This window comes from Loxodonta africana, chromosome 17, assembly GCF_030014295.1.
Source record: "Loxodonta africana isolate mLoxAfr1 chromosome 17, mLoxAfr1.hap2, whole genome shotgun sequence".
Classification (NCBI taxonomy): Eukaryota; Metazoa; Chordata; class Mammalia; order Proboscidea; family Elephantidae; genus Loxodonta; species Loxodonta africana.
Genome location: NC_087358.1, coordinates 61,824,281 through 61,848,778, shown reverse-complemented (window position 1 = coordinate 61,848,778; position 24,498 = coordinate 61,824,281). Strand labels below are relative to the sequence as shown.

The window sequence follows — 24,498 nt, the reverse complement described above, 5'->3', positions numbered from 1 at the left end:
ATGGTGAGGAAATGGACATCTAAATTATCAATCTCTCCAGTTAACCATTTCCACTGACACACAACCTGCTCAACAATTCCCATATTAAGAAAGTAAAAAAAGTGAAAAGAAAACAAAAACAACACTCTCTAGATACCACATCCCCTTATTCCAGCTACTTTTCTATTTCTTTTCTAGTCTTCATCACAAAACATCTCAAAAAAGTTGTCTGTATAAGCTAACTCTATTTCCTCATAATTCCTTTCACTCCTCAACCCACTACCCATTAAAACTGTTTCTAAAGGTCATCAAAGTCTTCCAAAATTCTATGGAACCTCCTCTCTGTTCTCATCTTAATAGTTCTCACAGCAGCTTTCAGCAAAGTTATCATTTGGTTTCTTTAAATATATTCCTGTCTTAGCTTCTATACACTATTCTCTCTTTATTTTCCTGCTTGTCCCCTTTGACTTTTTCTTCTCTAACTTGAACTATGTAATCTGTGGGTAGCGTAAACAGTTAACGCACTTGGCTGCTAACCAAAAGGTTAGAGATTCAAGTCCACCCAGAGGCACCTCAAATGAAAATCCTGGTGATCTACTTCCAAAAAATCAGCCATTGAAAACCCTGTGGAGCACAGTTCTACTCTGACACACACTGGGTTGCCGCCATGAGTCAGAATCAACTCGCCAGCAACTTTTTTTATTTTAACTAGATCTATAAATATTTGAGTTCCTTAGCACTGGACCCTGGGATTTTTCTCCTCCTTATTTCTATCTATACTTTCTCACTCCACAGCCTCTTCAGATGCTTTCATCACTATCTTAACCTGATGGCACTCAAATTACTAAGTCCAGTTAACTCCTATGACCTCTAGATTCATTTATTCAATTTCCTATCTTCATATTTGATTATGTCCTGGGTACTTCAAGATTAATACTTCAAAGTTTAATATGTTAAGAAGGTGCTCTTAATTTTTCTCCCAAACCTGTTCACAATCCACCTCCTTCCTCCAAATCATATCCGTCTCAGTAACTTGCTCCATTATCCACCTAATTCTTTGACTGGGTAAGTCCTTGATTTCTTTCTTTTCCCATATGAAATCAATTTGTAAGAACTATTGATTTTGTCTCCAAAATATATCTTAAATTCACTTTCTTGTCTCCCTTTTCACTACTTCCAACCTGGACTAGGTCACCATTTTTTCTCACTTAGATTACCGTATCAGCCTCCTAAATGATCAGTGAATTAATCTGTCATATTGCATCAAAAGTAACCCTTCCCATTTCTACTTCTAGTTATGATGGAGTAGCTTGTTGGAGATCAGTGCTCACACTTAAAACAACCAGCAAAGCCAGACAAAATTAAAAACAAATTAACAACAACAAAACAACATCTGTTTTAAGTTATCATGAAACTGCTGAGAAACCAGAACTTGAAGGTCCAAGATCCTGGAAGGGGAATGTCTTAATTGCCTAGGGCTGCAATAACAAAATATCACAAATTGAGTGGCTTTAAAAAACAGAAATTTATTTTCCCACACTTCTGGAGGCTGGAAATCCAAATTAAGGGCATTGGCATGACCATGCTTTCTCCTCTCTAGGGGAAGACGCTTCTGTATCTCCTACAGCGTCTGGTAGCCCTGGGCATTTCTTGGCATTCCTTAGCTCGTACGGGTATCCTCATACAGTGTCTTCCCCATGTGTGCCCTATCTCTATGTCTGTTTTCCCGTTTCATAAGACACCACTCAGAAGGGATTTGAATTAGGATCCACCTCACTCCAATATGATCTCATTTGACTTAATAATAAAAGAAAAACTCTATTTCTCCTAAAAAGGTCACATTCACAGGTACAGGGATTAGACTTCAATATATCTTTTTCGAGGCCACAATTAATCCACAACAGGAAGAAAACCAGAGAGGTGAGATGATATTCTGCAACTGCCCTTTCTCGTAAGGTTTTTGCTGATTTTGGTATGGGCAAGAGATTGAAGGTATGGGTAAAAGACCAAGGGAAAAGGTTGCTGCTAATGGTAGGGCTTCTGGCAGTCTCACAGGCTGGAATCATAAAAATTGGAGACTCAAAGGGCTAGGATCCAGTTGAAAAAGAAGGGCTTGGAAATGGGACTTGACACATGACTGGGTTTCCCCTCAAAATACATACCAAATTCTTCCTACCCAAAGTGATCTACAAATATAATGCAATTACAATTCAAATACCAGCAGCATTTTTTAATAAGATGGAAAAACTAATCACCAACTTTATATGGAAAGAGGCCTCAGTTGAGCAATGCATTATGGGAAAAAAAATAAAAAAGGAGGCCTCATACTACCTGATCTCAGAACCTACTATACAGCCTCGATGGTCAAAACAGCCTGGTACTGGTACAAGGACAAACACATTGACCAATGGAACAGAATCGAGAATCCAGACGTCAGTCTACCCACCTATGGTCAGCTGATCTTTGACAAAGGATCAAAGTCCATTAAATGGGGAAATGACCATCTCTTTAACAAAAGGTGCTGGCAAATCTGTATGTCCATCTGCAAAAAAAATGAAACAGGACCCATACCTCACACCATACACAAAATCTAACTCGAAATGGATCAAAGACCTAAATATAAAACCTAAAATGATAAAGACTGTGGAAGTAAAATTCGGGACAACACTAGGGGGCCTAAACATGGCATAAATGCAATATAAACCATAACTAATAATGCACAAACACCAGAAAAGAAACCAGATAACTAGGTGCTCCTGAAAATTAAACACTTATACTCATCAGAAGACTTCACCAAAAGAGTAGAAAGAGAACCTACAGACTGAGAAAAAAATTTTGGCTTTGAAAAATCTGACAAGTCGAATCTCTAAAAATCTATAGAATATTTCAATACCTCAACAACCAAAAGATAAATAACCCAATTAAAAAATGGGCAAAGGATATGAACAGGCATATATATTACTACCAAGGCTTTATGTCAAATTTAGCATCTTCTACAGTGAGAGGAATTAGAGAAAATTCATTCAACAGTACAATTACTTTGACTTGTTTTTAATCCCAATATTTAATATAATTTCATTTTAAATACTATTAAAAGAGACTGCAAGTACTGTATGTTTACTGAGGGGGCATAAATTGAAAGGCGGACAAATGTCAGTGGAATGTAAGGAAGAACTTTCTAAGCAGCTAGAGCTGACTGACAGTGCAAAGCAGGAAGCTCTCCATCACTGGACGTCTTTGGTGTTTTGTTAGCCGCCTCTAGTTGACCCACAACTCATGGTGGCCTGGTCCTGAACCATCTCCACGATTGTTGGTGGATCGGAATGTTGTCATCCAGAGGGTTTTCATTGGCTGATTTTCAGAAGTAGATTGCCACGCCTTTTTTCCTAGTCTTAGTCTGGCAGCTCTGCTGAAACCTATTCAGCATCATAGCAACATGCAAACCTCTGCTGACGCATGAGTGCTGGCTGTGCATGAGGTACCTTGGCCAGGACTAGAACCCGGGTCTCCTGCATGGGAGGTGAGAATTCTGTCAGTGAACCACCAATGCCTCACAAAAAGTCTTTAAGGAGAGCTAAAAAGCCATTTTTCCACATGATGGGGCACAAAGAGTCCTTTAGGTTTAGGGAGCAGCACTGATAGAATGAGTGCTTCTCAAACCATAGTGGCAAAGCACTATTTTTAATTTCCAACCTGTGGTGGGTCAATACTTTTACAAAATACTGGAGTATCACACCTTTTGACATCACAGTAACTTCAAGGTTTCTAAATACTTCTGTTCCATTTCTGCTTTTAACTAGTTGCACACTGGTGGCAGACCGTGGGCTGGTACTGACAAACTGCACTTTGAGTAGTGCTGGATTAGATAACCTGTAGGAAATCTCTGAGGCTCTACAGTGTTTTAGATTTACCTGGTTTGTCCTCCCTTCTATACTCACTGGGCATTAATATCAAACTACTGATTCCATAACGCCTAACCTCATTCTGCAGCCATTTGAGAAAGGCAGCAATCTAAAAGATACTAGTCCGAAAGCATGAGATCAAGGACCTGAGATATGTTTACTTCATTAACCTTTCATCTCACTAAACTGAAAGAGCAATTTTTACTTTTTATCCGAACACATCTGAATGCTCATTTAATATTAGTTACAAAAAATTATTTTCAGCCATTTCCCACACCTAATTTTCTGATACCACTTTCTTTGAACAAGTTGATAATGAAATGTTGAACAAATTATAGCTGATCGCACATATAGAGTTCCAAATTTATTCTACCAGCTGGTAGCAAAACCAACAGGAAAAGGATGGAAGAACATACTCATGAATTTCGGAAGCAATGAGTATAAGATTTAAATTTTTGCCATCACTTGGGAACATCCAGTGTTGACCTGGAGAAAGCAAATATGGTGAAGAATTAAAAGAGGAGGCAAAATTAAGAGCTCTCCATTCTCTACGTCCACAAATACCCTACCTTTCTCTCTCTAAGGACAATGAGCATTTCTGTTACAAATCTAGTATCTTCTCATTTAAAAATAAAATCGTCCTTCTCAGGAGACAATTTCCAGATGTATGAGCTATCGTCTCCCAACTCCATCATACAATAATTCTTTCCTCCATTAGTTACAACAGTCCTTAATTCACTAGGCTCCCACTAGAGCAGGGGCTCTTAACTATGAGTCTACGGGTGGGTTTCAGAAAGTCTATGAACTCTCTGAAACTGCAAATTTTTTAAAATCGTGGGTGAATAAGCAATCATACGGAGAAAGTGTCCACAGTCTGTACCACATTCTTAGAAGTTTCAATAATCCAAAAAGATTAAGAGCATCTTTCTTAAATTAAAAATGTGATCTGAATAAAAACAGAGATTCTTCTGCATAGGCACATAACAAAGATTCTACATTAAATCATGTAACCAAAAAGGACTTTAGAAATAATGCCCTTTATTCTGTAAATGAAAAAACTGAGAGGTTAAGGGATAAAACTGGAGAGGTTAAGGGAACGCTCATGGCCACACTCTAGCTGGAGGGCAGAGGCCAGAGAAAAACGCTGGCTTCCAACTCCCAGGTCCATTCCCTCACACCCTGCTACCCAAATATGGCCAGACAGGAGGGTACCGGTTGGCTTATACGTAGTCAACAAGCCTAGCCCTGATAAATACACTGTATCAGAATAAATCATGTAATTATGTAAATATTACCAGGTCATAAGATACACAAACATTTTTATATTACTAAGGGTTTCTAAAAATACATATCCTCTTGAGTTTTCCTTCCTGCTAGCAGGCATAGTCAACAACTTGTCAGTCATCTGAAAGACACGAGTGCTTGATCCTGCTGCAATCCATCAGAGCAGGGCATACACTTGACCCAGAAGGGAAAGAGGCTGTTTCGCACACACAGGGTTTAAAGGAAGCACCTTTCTTTTTAAGTCAATTACTCTGAAAGCCTACAACACAAAATAAATTAGCTGAGTGGTTCTGTCAGTGACTGTTGAAGCTGTTTAGAAATTTGAAGCGAGACCTCTTTTCAAAGTTTATTCATACTAAAGAACAGCAAGTGCAAAAACCAAGGGAGATGATGTTTAGTGAGAAGAATTTTTATAGTAAGTACTGAAAAAAAGAATGGCTTATTTTGGTGTCAGTGTAGATGGGTAGGAATCGAAATTTGTTTTTAATTCTTTTCAAAGATAATTGGAAAACTGAAAGCCCATAAATAAGAACCCAGGAAACCCTTTACTCCCCTTCCCCACTCTGACTTCTGAAATACAATGCAACTTTCCACCATCTGTTATTTAAAGCAGAAACAGTAAGGAACATATGGGCTTTCTCTCTCAAGCAGCTGTAATGTAGTTAAAGTTATAATTGTCTTTCTGTAAGATGAATTTACATTAAAAACCTGGCCAGTTAAAAACAAATGGCTCAGTCTCAGAGCCTTCCAGAACAGAATTATAAAATTCAGAATCATCTATGATATATTACATTCAGAGATTTAGAACATATCTTCTAAGGCTGTGCTTTTATGTTTAAGGTTAAACAGATATAATTCATGATGCCCAAATCGGTTTATACAGAGTCCACAACTCATGTTTTCTCTTACTCAGGCAAAATGCTAGGAACCTCAGAGTTCAGGTACTTATTTATAAAAAGACCAGCAACTAAGTCCTCAAAAACTGATAATACAAATCCACCACTTCTTGGGTCACTGAATTCCAATCGAAAGGCTCATTTATTCATGAAGAAAAATCACAATACTTGAGGCACATAACCTTCTATCTCCACTACATATCATTTATGATGAGTTTAAGTAAACTGAAAGGAATTCAGAGCATATTCTGGTCCACACAGTATGAGAAATAGGAATTCCACCCACCTTTGTCTGGGTGGTTCAAAATCATGATTCTCCTGTGGGCTGTTCTAATCTTGGCCTTGTCAGCAGATGGGCTGTAAAAATAAAAGTGCTTACAATAAATAGTGCCAAATGCAGATTATAAATTAACAGTTTTGAGTTTCAAGAAATTAAAAACTAATGAAAATTTCACCATCTTGTGGACACATATGAAATTACAGCTTTTCAGAAAAAATAAATCACTGATTCAATGCTGCGTGTATTTTTCTTTTCGTTCAGACCTCTGTAATGCTAGTTCTTATTCTCAATCAATTTAAAAAAGAAAATAAAACACAATATATAGAATAGGTAAGTCACACTCTGCAGACTATAGAAACTTATGCTTTCAGTTATTTGGGGGGAAGGCAGTATATATAGCATAGCAGATAGGTATCTGGACTCCAGAGCTAGGCTGCCTGGTTTTGAAAGGTCAGTGGTTCACACCCACCAGCCGCTCAGCGGGAGAAAGATCTGGTAGCCTGCTTCCGTAAAGATTACAGCCTTGGAAACCCCATGGGGCAGTTTTACCCTGTCCTATAGGGTCTCTATGAGTTGGAATCGACTCTTTGGCAATGAGTTTGGGTTTCTGGTTTTGGTTAACCTTGCTCTAATTATTTTACCTCTTTTTGAGTCAGTTTCCTCACTGCAAAATGGGGCTAACAACATACTCCTTGTGCAGCTGTTGTAAGGATTAAATGAACTAATGCCTACAAAGTGCTTGAGCAGTGCCTGGCATACAGCAAGTGCACAGTAACAGTCAGCTTTTATTAGTATGATCTTTCAACACAAGATCTCAAAATCCCTCATCTCATAATTAATTTAGCTTTGTGGGAAACCTGCTGGAATAGCCTGGCTGTTTCAATAGCTTATGCTCTAAACAAAAATCGAAGGAGAAAGTTAAAGAATCCTAAAATTATTTTGGTAAAACCTTATTTATCCACTATTGGAAATGTTTCTCATGAGTACATTTTCTAGATAAGGGGGGAAAAAAATTAACAACACTAACAAGAACAAAACACTAATATTGCTACTAATAGCTCTTCTATAAATTACTTGGCTGTTCTAGGTCTTACCAGAGATAACAATAGCTGACTCACGGTAAATGGTGGTTGTGTGAGGCTCCAAATAATTTAATTTGCAATAGTCAAACCATATACTGTAGTAGCTAAAAGAATGTATTTTTAGTGTATATTCAGATTTGGGTTCAAAATCCTGATTCTACCACTCATTAGGTAGGAAACTTTGTCCCACTTAAACTCTCTGAGTTCTAATTTTCTTGTATGTAGAATGGACATAATAAAACCTACCCTTCAGGATTACTTTAAGGATAAATTAGATAATATAAATTAAAGGATTCGAGTGTCTTAGCATATAATTATTATAAATACAATGCATTTTTATGAAAATGTATTGCATATTTCATACTTTTAAAAAATGGAGTATGAATTGATTTTAACATTTCTTCAATGACTCAAAAGGATCATTAAGGATACTATTTAAGTGCATAGACACTCTCAAGGTCTGCAGAGGTTTCCTGCTCTTTTACTAAATGTCCCTGGAATGGCTCTCCATTTTAAGTTCTTCTCTATCAGTTGACAATCCTTGATTCTGCCAGTATTCCAGTCTCTAGCAGTTCCTTGCTAATTACTTGTTACTTCCAATCTGTAAACAAGAGATTACCAAGCATGTTAACATGCATTATCAAATGCTGAACAGGCACATAAAATATTTCCGTGAATAAAATGAATACGGGTTTTTTTTTTACCCTCTAAATATAAGGACTTAAGAGTATCCCCTTTGACTAAGTAGTCTTTGGAGGATCATTTCAAACTTACTGTCTCTTGTAGGTATCTCTTAGAAGAGATCACAAAGACTGATTAGAAAGACTACTGAAATCTGAGGAAGTAACCATGAAACTCTGTACCAGGGCTAAGGGTACTATATTAACTGCCTATTAAGAAATAAAGAGCACAACATATTACTTAGAAAAATTCCAATACGATTGAATTTCCTGTCGCTAAACTACATTTATCTTTCCTTTTTTTTTGGTGCTCTGTAGCACTTCTTTCCTTTATCAGTTACTTTTTCTAGTGGTTCTGTATGTTGACATGTCTCCTTGGGCAGATTCTAAGTCACTTAGGGGGAAGAAGCCATGATTTGTATCTTAAAATAGTATCCAGCATTGTATATGCAATAGATACCTAATGCATTTTATACGGGAAACCCTGGTGGCATAGTGGTTAAGAGATATGGCTGCTAACCAAAAGGTAGGTGGTTCAAATCCACCAGGCTGCTGATCTTTGGAAACTCTATGGGGGCAGTTCTACTCTGTCCTATAGGGTCACTGTGAGTTGGAATCAACTCAACAGCAGTGGGTTTGGTTTGGGTTTTTTTTTTTGCATTTTATACAGCCTTCCCAAAAAAGTGGCTATAAAAGGTAAACTCCTTGAAAGAACAAAGACTCTATATTAGTAAACACTAAGACTATAAAGGATTATTAAAGGATTATTGTATTGCAAAACATTTTAAAGTTAAAAAAAAAAAAAAAACCCAACCGGGGGCTTTAAAAATCTTACTTCATAAAGCTAATCAAATGTGGCCTACTAGACAATGAAGACACGAGTGTAGAAAAATTCAAGTTTCCTGTTGTACAAGATCTTTGGGGGATGGAGGATATTCAGCAGAGTTGCATCTTATATTGGATATTAAGTTCCAATTCAGCAAACAAAGCAAAATCTGAAAATTAACTTCAGTCGAAATGATCCCTGAAAATCATTTACATTGCCATAAAAAACAGCACACATGGTTTTGTACATAAAACTCCATTAAGCATTATGTACACTGAAGTTGGCCAAACACTGAACAAGTAAGAGACACAAGGAAGGTTCGTATACATAAGTATGGGCATTCAAGACATTTTGCCTTTAAGATAATCACCTTCAGGCTCCTAGTGGTAAGCTTTGGTGATGAGTGGGGGTTTTATTCCTTTTTTGTTATTGCTCTATTAGGTCTCTATGACCTGAATACATTTTAATAGATTTGTTTATTGTAAAGATTAGACAAGATAGGAGAATCCTAGTTCTAAGCTTCATGTAAAGATTAAATGTAGCTGTGATATACCTCCACCATATACAGTTTCACCATGAAATTGAAAATGTAACTTTAAGTGTTATGGTTCCTAAAACAGGGGTTTCAAGCTGTGCTCCGTGGGGTACATTTAGTTAGGAGTGAGGAAGCAGGCGTGTGGAACTGAGTGGTGTCCCCCAACCTCTTGGCACACAGCTGTTTTGGTTCCACATTTTTACTACTGGGCTTTTGAATAACATTTTGTTTAAACACAGAGTTTCACAAAAGTTTTTAGAAAGTCTGAAAATCACTAATATGCATCACTTAGAAAATAACAGGTATAATAATATTTCTCCTGGACAGCTGAATCAAATATTTTAGGTTTTCTGTTATAGACAAGAATTATAGTTCATAAAACTATCCTCTTGGAAGGAAAATCATAAAGCAAAGACTCAAACACGCATCTTAGCAAACAATCGCCATTAAATGCAATGCATAAGAATGTATAGAATCATTCTTACATATGGCATTTAAGAACAGCACACAGTATTTTTCTTTAATAGGGCAGAGTCAGTTCCATTTTGCTTTTATCTACTTGTCCCAGTCTTGTAGTTTACATTAAGTCATCACAGAAAATGGAATCATAGCAATGAAATAGTTACATCTTAAAATGCCTTATCATAATCAACACTGCCTGACTAGCAAAAGGGCTAAAGGAAAACATTTAAGTTTTACCTTTCTGTTTAAAGCTTTAGTGGCAAATATTTGTCATCTGTTTTCATGAGACATGGCAAGAAAGCAGAACAACATTTATTTAGCCCCTGTTACTTGGTAAAACCCATAACCATTGCCGCTGGGTCGACACCCGATTCATAGCAAACCTGTAGGACACAGCAGAGCTGCCCTATAGGGTTTACAAGGAGCAGCTGATGGATTTGAACTGCTGTCCTTTTGGTTAGCAGCCAAGCTCTTAATTGCTGTGCCACCAGGGGTCCTGGTTACTTGGTAGACACTTTTATAAAAAGGTATCATGTCATTCCTACGTTATTCCAACAAAGCAGGTATTATTAATCCCAGTTTAAAATCAAAGAAACTGAAGTGTAGGAAAGCTAAAAAAACTTGACCAAGATCATACAGTGCCTGAGCAACAGAATCGGGGTAAGGATCTGCTTTACTAAGCTGACATCTATTGAGCAGTTACTAAGTACAATGTGTTGGTTTAAGAATTTCATAAGCATTATATAATTTAATTTTCACAAGAACCCTACAGAGCAGAAACAAATATTATTTGTATTTCACAAATGATGAAACTCAGGTCACACTCAGGTGGTAAAAGTGGTATCTGTACTCAGATCCACTTGATGTGAGAGTCTGTCTTAACATCTGAATTCACCTATTTTCCCTGTGAATCTTGTACAGCCTCTAGTTCAACAGGATCAAACTTTATAACTGCATATTTTAAAAGAACTCAAAAATACAGTCAACTCCTAATTCTCTCTCCTAACAACCGGAGTGGCTTGGGTGATATTAAATGATATATTCAAAAACATCTGCATTTGGTTTTATAATGTGTTTCATATTCACATTTAAAGAAAATGAATGGGATGTTACTGGAGTTCAATGAAAGTTCAAGGAAAAGAATTCATTCTGAATAATATTAAGCCAGGAACAGTTAGCAACCTAACTCCCTAATGTGGTTCCTCTGCTTCAAATCATTCTCTGTTTTCTCTTCTCCAATAAAAGGAGAGCTCATCTCTCCTTAGAAAGATAGAGCAAACTAAACTGAGCCTCCTCCCCAACTTTTTTGCTTTTTCTCCCTAGGTCATCAGAAATAATAAGTGCTTTAAATGATAGATTGGCCCACAGAATAAATAATATAACCCGTGAGTACTCTGCTCCTCCAAATAATCGTCTAGATGAAACGAAATAGTTAACATTTACCCTAGACCAAAGATGAGAAGGCTAGGGAGGACAGGGGAGCTGGGTTAATGGAAACAGAACAACCAAACTGGAAACAACAAGAATGCTGATATGTTGTGACAGATGTAACCAATGTTACTGAACAATATGTATAGAAATTGTTAAATGAGAACCTAATTTCCTGTGTACACTTTCACCAAAAACACAGTAAAATAATAATAATAAAAAGAAGAAGAAATAATAAGTGCTTTGGCTTAGAAAAACCTCCTGAACTACAAGAGACTTAAAAAAAATGATGTAAATATAGGACTTTATGGTCTATTCCACTGAATTGTGTCGATTAAATCACCTGAAGCTTTGTTACCAACAACACGCTATCACCAACCCTCACAAAAATTAGAAGTAGTCTCTAAGGGAAGGTCAGGGAAACAAATGAATATAGCTGCTGGTAGGGGAAATACTCTCAACGTTAAGTGTTAAATAATAGCACACAACAATCACACAAGGTCATTTATTAACTTTCTCCCATACCATCCAAAGTTAGACGATAAACGGATACGAAGTGAAACAAGTGCAGTAAAACATGCTAGATGTCAAACTGTGGAACTAGAAAAGAAGTGTCAAACAGGTCTTATAACTGAAAAGATGATACATATCATATTACTTAAATGAGTCCAGAAAGGAGTATTTTGATTGACTAACTTGAAACTTCAGTATTCAAACATAACGGCTCCTTGTCAAGGAATAAAAGACACATCACAAGTTTGCCTAATTTTTTTCAGGCAAGTGGAGTACTCTCTTACTTAGATTTGAGGTTTTAAACTGTAAACACTTGGTATTTCCTCCTTTCCCTCCTACGCCTTATCTTAAATATAAGGATAATCTTACCATTCCATTTTCTCCTTCTCAGGACCAGCTTGGCCACAGAACAAAAATACTACTCACACAACACACCTACCTTACACCTAAAATAAGACTGGCTTCTCTCCTACTCATTTTCTGTTCAAATCCTCCTTTATAGTAGGATGAAAGGCTCTATACAGGAGAGAAAGAGCAAGAAATAATTAGTTCCACGCATGAGGTGCCATGACCTCAGTCCCATCACATAGCTGCACAAGAGTAATGCATTTTACCAGAAGTCAACTTGAAATCGTGGGAGGAAAAAAGCACAAAACAATGATTCTTTTCAAGAAATTATGACTGAGATGAACACTTTAAAAACATTATTTTTTTTATTTCAAAATACATTAATTTTTCTACACTGAGATATAACTCAAGGAACAAAAGAGATCACTAGAAGCAAAATGCTTCTAGTTTTTCCAAGCTCTGCAGTAATTTTCTCACTGCATAACCTTGACCAAGTTATTTAATGTTGACACAGCTAACTTCTATCTACCTATTAGACTGGCTGACAGAGAAAAGAAGGAGAGGAGTTGGCAAAGTGGGGAGGAAGTCAAGACAGCAGACAGGCAGGTGAGGAAATGTGGCTGGAGAGGCATGAGCAAGGAGGAGAGCGCATTAGAGGGTGACAGGGGCTAGGCTGTGTTAGGCTTTGTAAGCCATGGAAAGATTTGGGGTTTCATCCTCAGTGAGAAGAGAAGCCAGAGAACTGGGGTAATAATGTGACTTTGTTTTGATAGGATTACTCTATGTACTGTGTGGAAAACACAAAGAAGGGTGCAAGGGTGGAAGCAGGAGATCTGTTAGGAGGACATTATAGAGATCTGGGCAAGAGATAATGGTAGCAAAGAAAGTGGTGATAAGTAGTCAGATTCTGAATATATTTTGAAAGCAGTGCTAACATTTGCTTGATGGATTGAATACAGGAATATGACAAAAGAGAGAAGTTAAGAATAATGTGGTGGACACTGTTATGTGTTGCCCAGATTCCCCTTCAGGCGTAAAGGACTTATTCCCCAGACATGGGACTGCTGCTGGCAGAGACCTCTCAGTAAGCAGATGTTTGGGCACTACCTTGGCTGAAGAAAGTCAAGGCCATGCCCTCTTCCCTGGCAGCCCAAATTTATGACAGGTTGACATGATGGTATAAACATTGTGGTTCTCTAGCGTTCAGTCTTTGGCCTTATCTATACTCACTTCCTAGGTGATGCCATTTAATCATGAGGCTCCTTGCCCCAACTCAGGACCAACACAATAAGCCATCCTAACTTGAGAGCTCTTCATGGGGTTGGCTGAGGCCTTTGACAAGGCTGCATTACAGCCTCACTTCTCCCTCCACCAACCTTTCCTTTTCCTTTCCAGAGCTGTTGATCTAAAAGCACTCCTTAATAAACCTACAGCTCACTTAACTTTGTCTAGGTCTGCGTTCTGGAGAACCCAAGCTGTGCAAACGACTTCGAGGTTTCTGACCTAAACTGCCAACCTGTCATTAACTGAGTAGGGAAGAAGCAGTTGTTTGTTTCTTGTGGGTAACAGATATCAGGAGACTGGTTTTGGACATACTGAGTTTGAAATGTCTATTAAATATCTATGAGGAGAAAAAGTCTGACCTGGATGTAACATTAATGAATCATCAGCGTATCCAAAAAAAAAACCCAAGTTCCTTGCCATCGAGTCAATTCTGACTCATAGTGACCCTACAGGACAGAGCAAAACTACCCCATAGGGTTCCCAAGGAGTGCCTGGTGGATTCGAACTGCTGACCTTTTGGTTAGCAGCTGAACTCTTAACCACTACTCTACCAGGGTTCAGATAATATTTACAGCCATGAGACTAAATGAGAATGCCTATGGAGTGAATGTAGATAAGAAGCCAAGGACTGAGCCCTAGAGAATTGCCAGGTTTAAACCCAAACCAAACCCACTGCCACCAAGTCGATTCCGACTCATAGTGACCCTACAGGACAGAGTAGAACTGCCCCACAGGGTTTCAAGAAAGAAGACAGACACATCTTTTCCTTGTGGAGTCCTAACCTTTCGGTTAGCAGCGGAGCACTTAACACTGGACCACTAGGATTCCTTATTGCAAAGTTCAGTGGCATAGCACTGATGAGGAATCAGTAGTAAAGGAGACTGAGAATGCCTGGTAGTGAGGTGGAGGAAAACCAGAGCCAAAAGGGAAGAAATAAAAAGTGAATGCAAATGCTTCTGCTAGGTCATGTGAAATGTGACTTGAGAACGGACCTCTGAATTCAGCAAAATGGAATTAACAATGACTTTGATAGGTGAGTCAGAATCGACTCGATGGCACTGGGTTGTTTTTGGGGTTGACAACAGCAGTGAGGTCAGAATCAGAGTGTGACTAGAGTGGGTTCAAGAGTCAACAGAGAGAGGGAAATGGGAGACGGCAAGTAAAGACAACCTTTTTTCAGGAGAAATACCGATGTTCGAACTCAATTTTTAGAAGGGAAAATAATTCCTCTACGATTACATGCGTACATGTTTCTAAAAAATGAACCAACGTTTTTGGAAGGAAAAATTGTGTGTGCATAAGGTAAAACCTGAAAGTATACACACCAAAATGTCATTTTTGGGTGGTGGGCTTATGACTGATCTGTTTTCTTCTTTATGCTTATTTTTACTTCCTAAATTTTCAACGATGAATACATTGTGTAATTATTTAAAAAAAAAAAAAAAAAGAAGGAATAAATAGAAGAAACCAAGAAAATTACCAGGGCTTAAAAAACAAGTCTCAGAGAGCCATATCTGATTATTTACATATGTGGTTCTCTCTAAACAGCTTGTCATAAATTTCTACTTGTAATAATTCTCTGGCAATTAAATCATTCAGCAACCTTTCAGCACCTACTAGGTGCCAGGTACTTTTCAAGTGACACAGGTCAAATTCTGTCCTTCCCTATATACATGGCAATCTGTTAATGTGGACCCGTACTGAGGAACAGGATGTACTATTCCAGGTTTCAGTTACTGACAACCTAGTGAGAAATCAAAACACACACACAAAAAGCAACACCTCTACCCCAAATTTGTGACTAAAGTTGTTTAAGTAAATGTTTTAACTTGGACATATTTTATATCTTTCTTAATATGCACATAGATAAACACATTGGGAAACGAGTGGGACACTCAACAAAGGATTTAACAAAGAAAAGAGCAGCTGGTTTTAAGGTTTCTCTCAGAAGACAGAATTTTTGCCAGATGCCTACCTTCCTCCCCAAATGAAACATGGTTAGTTGACTGTCCTGGCAAAATAGAAGCATCACTGACTTAATCAGGTGTACTCATTTTTACAGAAGCACATTTGCTGTGTTGCTTTTTGTTTTTAACTCATATTGAGATAAATGCATAGAGTGATTCTTTCTTCAGAAAATAAAACACTTCTATGGGTCTTTGTTTATCTTATGAAGCTCCAAAATTTTGACCTTTCAGCATAATAAACAAGGTAAATTGATTATGTTTCATGAACTGTCATTCCAGCTACAGTCACAAAGCTCATTAACTTGAAAAACAAGTATTGTATCTGAGCAATTTTATTTTACTTTCAGTTTTCCCAGGTGGAAAAGGAACCTCAAAAAAAGCCTACTTAAAATCTAGTATCTGAAAAAGGCTCATACCCTAAAATATTGACCTACTTATAAGTAAGTCAATTTGTACATATGCAGTCATCACAACTGTCCTGAAAGAAGTATATATTTTTTGAGGACAGAAATGTAATTAATACTTGGGGGCTATAAATGGGAAAGCAGAAAAAGGGAAAATAATAAAATTGCTCATTGTACTTAACTACTCAACCACCTGTATTTTATTGACTATGCAAAGGCATTTGACAGTGTGGATCATAACAAATTACAGGTAACATTGCAAAGAATGGGAATTCCAGACCACTTAATTGTCCTCATGTGGAACCTGTACGTAGACCAAGAGGCAGTCATTCGAACAGAGCAAGGGGATACTACACAGATTAAAATCAAGAAAGGTGTGTGTCAGGGTTGTAGCCTTTCACCATACTTATTGTCTGTACACTCAGCAAATAATCCAAGGAGCTGGACTATACGAAGAGGAACATGGCATCAGGATTGCTGTGAGACTCGTTAATACCTGCGATATGCAGATAACACAACTTTGCTTGCTGAAAGTGAAAAGGACTTCAGGTATTTACTGATAAATATCAAAGACTGTAGCCTTCAGTATGGATTACACCTCAACATAAAGAAAACAAAAATCCTTACAACTGGACCAATAAACAACTCCATGATAAACAGTGAAAAGATAGACATTGTCAAGGATTTCATTTTACATGGATCCATAATCAACGCCCATGGAAGCAGCAGTCAAAAAATCAAATGCAATGTTGCAATGGACAAATCTGCTGTAAAAGACCTCTTTAAAGTGTTAAAAAAGCAAAGATGTCACTTTGAGGGCTAAGGCCTGCCTGACCTAAGCCATGATATTTTCAGTCGCCTCATATGCACCTGAAAGCTGGAGAGTGTATTAGGAAGACCAAAGATGAACTGACGCCTTTGAATTACGGTGTTGGCAAAGAATATGAATATACAGCATGGATTGCCAGGAGAACGAACAAGTTTATCTTGGAAGAAATATAGCCAGAGTGCTCCTTGGAAGTGAGGACAGAAAGACTTGGTCTCACATACTTTGGACATGTAATCAGGAGGGATCAGTCCCTGCAGAAGGACATCATGCTTGGTAAAATAGAAGGTAGCGAAAAAGAGGAAGACCCTCAATGAGATGGATTGACACAGTGAGTACAACAATGAGTTCAAACCTAACAACAATTTGTGAGGATGGTGTAGAACCTGGTAGTTTCATTCTGTTGCACATGGGGTTGCTATGAGTTGGAACCAACTCAACGGCACCTAACAAAAACAACAACATTAAGTAGAACAAAATTGTCTGTATCACAGCATTTTAATCTGTTATTCTGTTTAAATGAGTATTTGTGTCATGAGCAAGCACAAAACTATAATTCTATGCCCTCCTTCTGAAAAAAATTAAATAAAAAAATAAAGTGTAACTTTGTTTCATTTTGTTGTATGCCATCAAGTTGGTTCCAACTCATAGGCTTTGCAAATAATATAGCAATGTTGTCTTATATTAATAAATACATACATAAGGCAAAGCAGACCATTTCTGGCCAACACTGTGGGGGGGGGAGGCGTCAAAGAAAATGTTTAGAACCAAGACAATGAGATTACTCTAAGGAACAACTCTATCATAAATACATGCTGTAGATAAGTTATATTTTTTTTCTCATAAGATTTCCAAGAACAGAAAAAGTAGGATTCCGCTAGTTTCATGTTACTTTTCATGATACTCTATTTGAAACACACCCTGGACCTTACACATTATTCCGTATTATTCTATTCATAAAGTATGTATAAAGCACAACCAATAAAAAACCAAACCTGTTGCCGTCAAGTCGGTTCCAACTCATAGCAACCCACAGTGACCCTACAGCACAGAATCCAAAATTATTTTCCTCCTAAAATTAGCATTAACTACTATAAACCAAAATCAAACACGTTGCTGTCGAGTTGATTCCAACTCACAGTGACACTAAGGACAGAACAGAATTGCCCCATAAGGTTTCCAAGGCTATAAATCTTTACAGAAGCAGACTGTCACATCTTTCTCCCATGGAGCAGGTGGTAGGTTCAAACTGACAACCTTTTGGTTAGTAGCCAAGTGTTTAAATCACTGCATCACCAGGGATCCTTTAACTGCTATAAAAACCCATTGTCGTCAAGTCAATTCTGACTCATAGCAACCCTATACCCAGAGCAAACCCACTGCCTTTGAGTCAATTCCAACTCATAGTGACCCCATAGGGTTTCCATGGTTGTAAATCTCTACAGAAGCAGATTGCTACATCTTTCTCCTAGGAGCCACTGGAGGTTTCGAACCACCAACCTTTCAGTTAGCAGTTCATTGCTTTAACCACTGTACCACCGGGCCTCCTTAATGGCTATAGTGCCATGAAATAACCCAAGTCAACAGCTTGAAACATGGAAGTCTTCCAGACAACTACAATGCAGTAAATTACTTAATATGGCCATCCTAGCCATAGTCTTTGTAACTCCCACCAAATGACAGGATGGGACTATGCAAATGAGGTGCTTATGGCCCATCAAAGGGATTGGCTAGCTTGCTGATAATGTAAATAAGGTGCATGGCAGCCTTGTGGGGGTGAGGCCATGCAAATAAGGTATATGGAACCCTAATAATAGAACTGATCAATTCTGCCATCCTGCTAGGCTTAAAATCTGTCACCCCTGAGGCAGGAAGTGAGGATCTCAACACTACCATCAAAGAAGAGCCAGGAGTGGAGTGCATCCTTTGGACCTGGGATCCCTGAGCTGAGAACTTCTTAGATCCAGGAGACAAAGGAGCTGTAACACAGAAGACAGTGAGAGACGGTGGCATGAGATGGCAGGAACCCAGGAAACTAGTGACAGATGGCTATAGTGGGGTTTCCTGGCCCAGGGAGCAAGAAAGCTGAGTGCCTTCAGGCACAAGTCTCACTGGTAGAATGGGGTGCCTCTGGGCACTTATCTGCAGAGCTAAAAGAGTTTTGTAACACTTGTTCAAAGAGTGCAGAGCCCTAGCCATGGGGTGAAGAGGCTAAGGGGCTGAGGGTCAGAAAGAGGCGTGCCTGCAGGCACAGCTGAGGAGAGGCTGTCCTGATCTAAGAACTGTATCCTGAGCATTCCTGCACCTGAATTATAACCTGTTACTTCCCTAATAAACTCCATAATCGTGAGTATTGCCTGTGAGTGTGGCCATTGCAACAAACTACGATCCCAAAAGAGAAGTAGACGAGTGCCATGGGAGGGATGGTTGGTGTCAGAACTGGTAAAAAGGTTGGAGGCATGTCTGATCTCTGCCTCACTGGAGTCAAGCTTGAGCTGTTGATCTTGATTCTCCTCCCTCCTCGTGAAGTTAGAGGAGGTCAGACGCTGCCCCCATGCTATTTTTACACAAGCAGAGAAGGATTATATCATTCTGAAACTTTTATTATTCATAATAGCCTGTTTCATTTATAGAGCCACAGAAAGATGTTTTTCTCAATTAGTGTTATTTCCATGAATTCCACTTGACCATAAAACAATTGGGAGTCCAACTTTTAAAAATTATACTCAGATAAAAGGACAAATTTACAAACAGACAAGAGCTTCAAGAGAAGAAGAATGACTCATTTTTTTCCACAAGATAGAAAGAAAAAAATAAGGGTAATTAAACATTAGTAGAGTCAATTAAAAAAACAAAACAAACCAAACCCACTGCCGTCAAGTTGATACCGACTCATAGCGACCCTATAGGACAGAGTAGAACTGCCCCCACAGAGTTTCCAAGGAGAGCCTGGGGGATTTAAACTGCTGACCTCTTGGTTAGCAGCTGTAGCACTTAACCACTATACCACCAGGATTTCCAGTAGAGTCAATACTATACATTAATGCATTAACAAGCAAAAGAATACTGGTTCAAACAGCACACTGAATAACAAAGGTCTTTTGCTTTCCAAAGTGCTTTTGAAATGAGAAAAAAGATATTCTAAACAAGAAAAATCCACAATAGGCCTAGATAACAAGAAATGGGACATGTAGCAGAGGAGATAGTTTAAAGAAATCCTGGAAGACTGAAGACAGGTACGAGTGGATTCACAGAAAAATCACAGCAGTCCCAAACATCGGATGAAAGAAGAAGACCTTGCAAGGGAACCAAGAAGAAAACACTAAATTCAGAGTCAACAAATTCAAAAAGTAATATGAGGTAATTAATTAAACCAAAACAGCTGTGACAGATCAGCCCTACTCCACTAATACGGAGCATAAAGGGTGAGGCATCTGCCACTTCTGCTCTCAGGCTAAGAAAGTCATATGCCTGAGGATGCATCTTATTGTGGGTGTTGGAACCCAAGAGAAGCAAAGGGGAGTACCAGCAGATCCCATTTTAGAACCCAGAAGGGCAGATGTAGGAGGAAAGGGGTGACAATGACAAAGAGTAGAATATACATAGTATTCAACCTTTCCCAAACTTCAGAGGTCCAAGCCTGCTTCTAGGCTTCTTGCTTTGGAAGACATGCCTATTGACATAATTTACCTACGTATTCGAGGCCCACTGTCAACTCTTCCATTCAAATAAATTGTTGAAGCAAGCCTACCCACCTGGTGAGGAAAACCAAGGGCATTACTTATATTAATCAACTTAGTTCTTATAAGTATAAACCAACAACCAAGGATGATCAGACACTTGAAAAACTCAGTATCATGGAAAAAAAACCAAAAGAAACAAGATGAACAAATAACAATTGGTGTTGAAGGGAAGAGAGAAAGCAGAAGAGAACCTAAAAAATTTTCATTAGTGCCTTATAGAGATATTTAAAAGGATATTGTGTCCATAAAAGAACGAGTTGTTATGAAAAAGAAACAAGACTTCTTAGGAATTAAAAAATTACTGATGGAAAAAATTCAGTACATGGACTGAAGAGTAAAATGGCCATTGCTAAAGGCTAACCAGATGATCTGAAAAATAAACTGTGGAAATAGTGTAGAATGTAGAGTAAGGAGATGGAAAGTAAGCAACAAAATGTCAAGAGACATAGAGGACAGACTCAGAAGTCCAATGTCTCTCTAATGTAAGTCCCAGATGCAGAGACGAGAGCTAATGGAGGGAAAAAATAATTATAGAAAAACTGTAAGGCTTACAAAACTAAAAAGACAATTTTCGAATAGGGCTCACTAAGAGTTCTTGTGAAATTTCAGAACATGGATAATAGAAAGAAAAAGAGCATAAAATCTTCCAGGGATCTAAAAAAAGAAAAGAAAACTAAAAACAACAGGTTGCCTACTAAGAAATAAGAATAATAGTAACACCAGAAAATACAGCTGTGAGTGTGCAGCAACACAGGCATTGAGATTCTTGGTCTCAGGAGACTTTTGTACACCTCCACTACTGGGGTCCCCCAGATTTCAAGGCATCAGCAGCTAATGATTAATTAATAGCAAGAGCAAAATAAGTAATTTAACACAGAAGAACTTAAAACATTTACCATCCATGCACTGCATATGAAAAATTACCCTAGCCAGTATTCTAGCAAAACAAAAACGGTACGAGAAAAAGAAAAGTGAGATTTAAAAACAAAAAAGATGCCAAGACTTAGAAGTAAATCAAGTTTTTTAAAAAATGGAGAGCCTGCTGGTGCCTGAGTGTTGAACATTCTCTTTTGAGCAACAGTGATTTAGTGACAATCACAGTGCCTATTTATTATTTATAAACTATGGAAAGACATAAATAACACTGATTTAAAGAACCAGTTCACAATTTCCACCATAATTACTCTATTTCAAGCCATCAGCATCTACTACATAGACTATCTCAATACTCTGTTAACTGGTGTCACAGCTTCTACTCTGGTTCACTCTAGTTGTACTCTATACAGCAAGCAGTTATAATCTAAAATGTCAATCACATTGCCTCCCTGCTCAAAATCTTCCAAAGGATTCCCATCACACTGAGAGTAAAATTTGAAGTTTTTATCACAGCCCATTAGGCTCTATCTGATCTGACCCCAAGCTATCACTATTCCCTTCACACACTCCACTGGAGTTCCTCTTGCTGTTCCTTGAACATGCTAAGCTCACTTCTACCTCCGGGTCTTTGTAGTCAGTGTTACCACTGCCTGGAAAGGTCTCCCTTCAGATGCTTAGGTGGTCTGCTCCCCGCTCTCTGCAGAGAGGCCTTCTCTGACCCACCTAATATGGAGATCCTTCTCTGCCATTATTCTTTAACTTCGTACCCTGGTTTAGTTTCTTGAACGTACTCAACACTTCTAGGTATTACATATCTTTGTTTATTGTCTGTCTCCAGTAAAACGTAAGCTCCTAGAGGGCAATGTCTTTGTCTTGTCCATGACTATATTCCACTGCCGACAATAGTGACTGGCATGTCCTAGGTGCTCAATGAATATTTACTGAATGAATGCTGATATCTATCAATATTTTAGCAAATAAAATACAAATAGGAAAGCAAAAATAAACATATGCTCCCTCTAATCACAGGCATGCAAAATCACTGGCATTTTTTTGAACCTAGGTTTAATTATTTGTCAGTATGTCATGCTTTGAAAGAACTGTCATTGTGCATGGCTAACTCAACCGCACAAGCCTGTAACGTCTTTGCTAAAATGAGCCATTCAATCACAAATTGTTGCAAGCAAATCTGCTTCTAGTTCCTAGAAGTCCATGTTCATGCTGCATTGCTTTGGTAAATTTTCTTTGTATTGCCTTCAGTGGTCACAAACCACAGCTCACCATACTATAACTTTTTAAATACCTGCTATCATTCATTCTTTACTTACATTCAGCTCATTAGCCCTAGCTATAATGCTGGCAGATGAAGGTGTAAGCACTACAGGGTTTTCATGGTTGGAATCCTGTCGTGAAACTATATTTGAGATGGGGGTACACGGAGACAAGTTTCAAATTTCAAGATGAAATAAACTCTTGGGTGAATTCCATCAGCGCAGGGACCATGTCTGTTTTGCTCACCATCTATCCCCAGTTCTGGGCACAGGGTTTATTACATGGTGAACCCTCACTAAATGTTTATTGAATAAATGAATGAAATTAGCTTTTGCAAACATTATATTTAAAAAGGGAAAATAAGCTACCTCAAATTGGATGTAATGCTACTAAAAGGAGTATAATAATTAGATGTTAAACCCAGGAATATGGTTAGATATAAAAATAACATGATCAAAAAACTTAAAAGAAACTAAATCAATAAATTAGACAAAATCCATGATGATATAATGAAGGAAGCAGGGCTTTGAACCGGAACAAAATGGAAAACCAAAATCGAAAAAAAACCTGAAATTTTCACCAGAGTGAAACTGAAATCTGAATAAAAAACATGTTTTTCTGAACCGGAACTGAAATCGAAAACCATTGTTTTTTTTTGCTCTGCTATTTTCAGTTCAGTGATAATTTTTAAGTAGTAAGCAAGATCACTGGACCATTTATGTCTGATTTTGCATTTGGTGCCCATGTAGGCCGAAAGCTTCTCCAGCACAGGGCCGCTAGGAGCCTAGTTCATTGCTTCAGCAAGTGAGGCTGCACAGCCACAGCTAGAGGCGATGACTGCTGTTTCATGAGACGATTCACAGGCCAGTCGGGGCTCACTGTGTCTGCTCACTGCCTGGCCTCTCTCACAATAACGTGAGCTGCGCCTGCCACAGGCGTGAGAACCGTTCCATGACTGAGAACACTTGCAGTCAGGAATCTGGAAGAGCTGGTTGTTACTGCATCTAGTTCTCAACAGTTTCATATGAACGGGAATTTGTCAGGTGAGTATAAACATTTTAAACTTACATTAGTCACATTTTTTAAGTGTGATATTTAAATTCAAGAAATAGAAAATAGCATATAATTTTTTGGTGAGTCCATTCTTATATTCAATCTTGATTTAAATGTACTGTATCTTTACAGAAATAACACGCGCCTTCTACATTTGTTTGCCAACTGTGTCCTTCCTCCATGAGGTATTTTCATAAGCACCGCTATGCCAATTTTACATGTTGCTGTGAAAAAATTAGCACAGCGCACTTACTAATTGTTTGTACGTATATGTTTAAATTTTATATTTATCTCACAAATCAAAATGTTAACAAGCATCAGCAACTAGCAGGAAGAAAATTAATGTTTCAATTGTGATATACCATTATTTCACTGAAAGCAACTTGATGGCATCATTATAAAGTGAAATTTTTCTTCAAAAGGTGCTGGATAAATGTACAGGAATGTTGTAAAGTGGAACTTTGAATGGAAAAATCAGCAAACCCTGAGAAAGTAAAACTGAAGTTATTCCAGTTTCTCTAATATACTGATGATACATGGCTAGAAACATTTTAATACGTACTGGCTCTAATTCATTGCTATAAATGTATTTATGCATTCTATTCTCTTTATGTTATCAAAGTCTAAGACTTACTTTTACTCTAATGTAATATAGTGACTATAAAACATGCCCTATTGTTAATATTATTTCTTATCCCTTGAATTCTAGTATGGGACAAACCAAAGCAATTCGATGTTGGGAATTTTGCAAGTATGAAAAGGTTGAAAATAAAAGCACATGTAAAATGTGCAACACATATATGGTTGGAGATCACGTAAGAAATTTAGACAGGCACCTGAAGTATCACCATATGGATG

The 24,498-nt window shown here is 38.0% G+C and overlaps 1 protein-coding gene across 10 annotated transcripts in view; it reads right to left on the bottom strand.

The window, feature by feature from the left end:
- DNAJC15 (DnaJ heat shock protein family (Hsp40) member C15) overlaps positions 1–24,498 on the bottom strand; it is a 92,188-nt gene that overhangs the window by 29,160 nt on the left and 38,530 nt on the right. For 4 of the 10 annotated variants that reach the window (XR_010318192.1, XR_010318193.1, XR_010318191.1 and 1 more), the window contains exons 4-6: positions 12,307–12,383; positions 6,348–6,418; positions 2,426–2,521 (exon numbers count right to left, since the gene is read on the bottom strand). The exons of 1 other annotated variant lie outside the window; for it this stretch is intronic. Coding sequence is in view for 6 of the 9 variants with exons in the window: in XM_064270081.1 (XP_064126151.1) it covers positions 2,454–2,521; positions 6,348–6,418; positions 12,307–12,383 (216 nt within the window). In the remaining 3 variants the exon portion in view is untranslated. Of the gene's footprint in view, positions 1–2,425; positions 2,522–6,347; positions 6,419–12,306; positions 12,384–24,498 lie in introns of those variants that run through there. 5 more of the 10 variants (XM_064270086.1, XM_010592590.3, XM_064270083.1 and 2 more) reach the window with 3 other exon arrangements.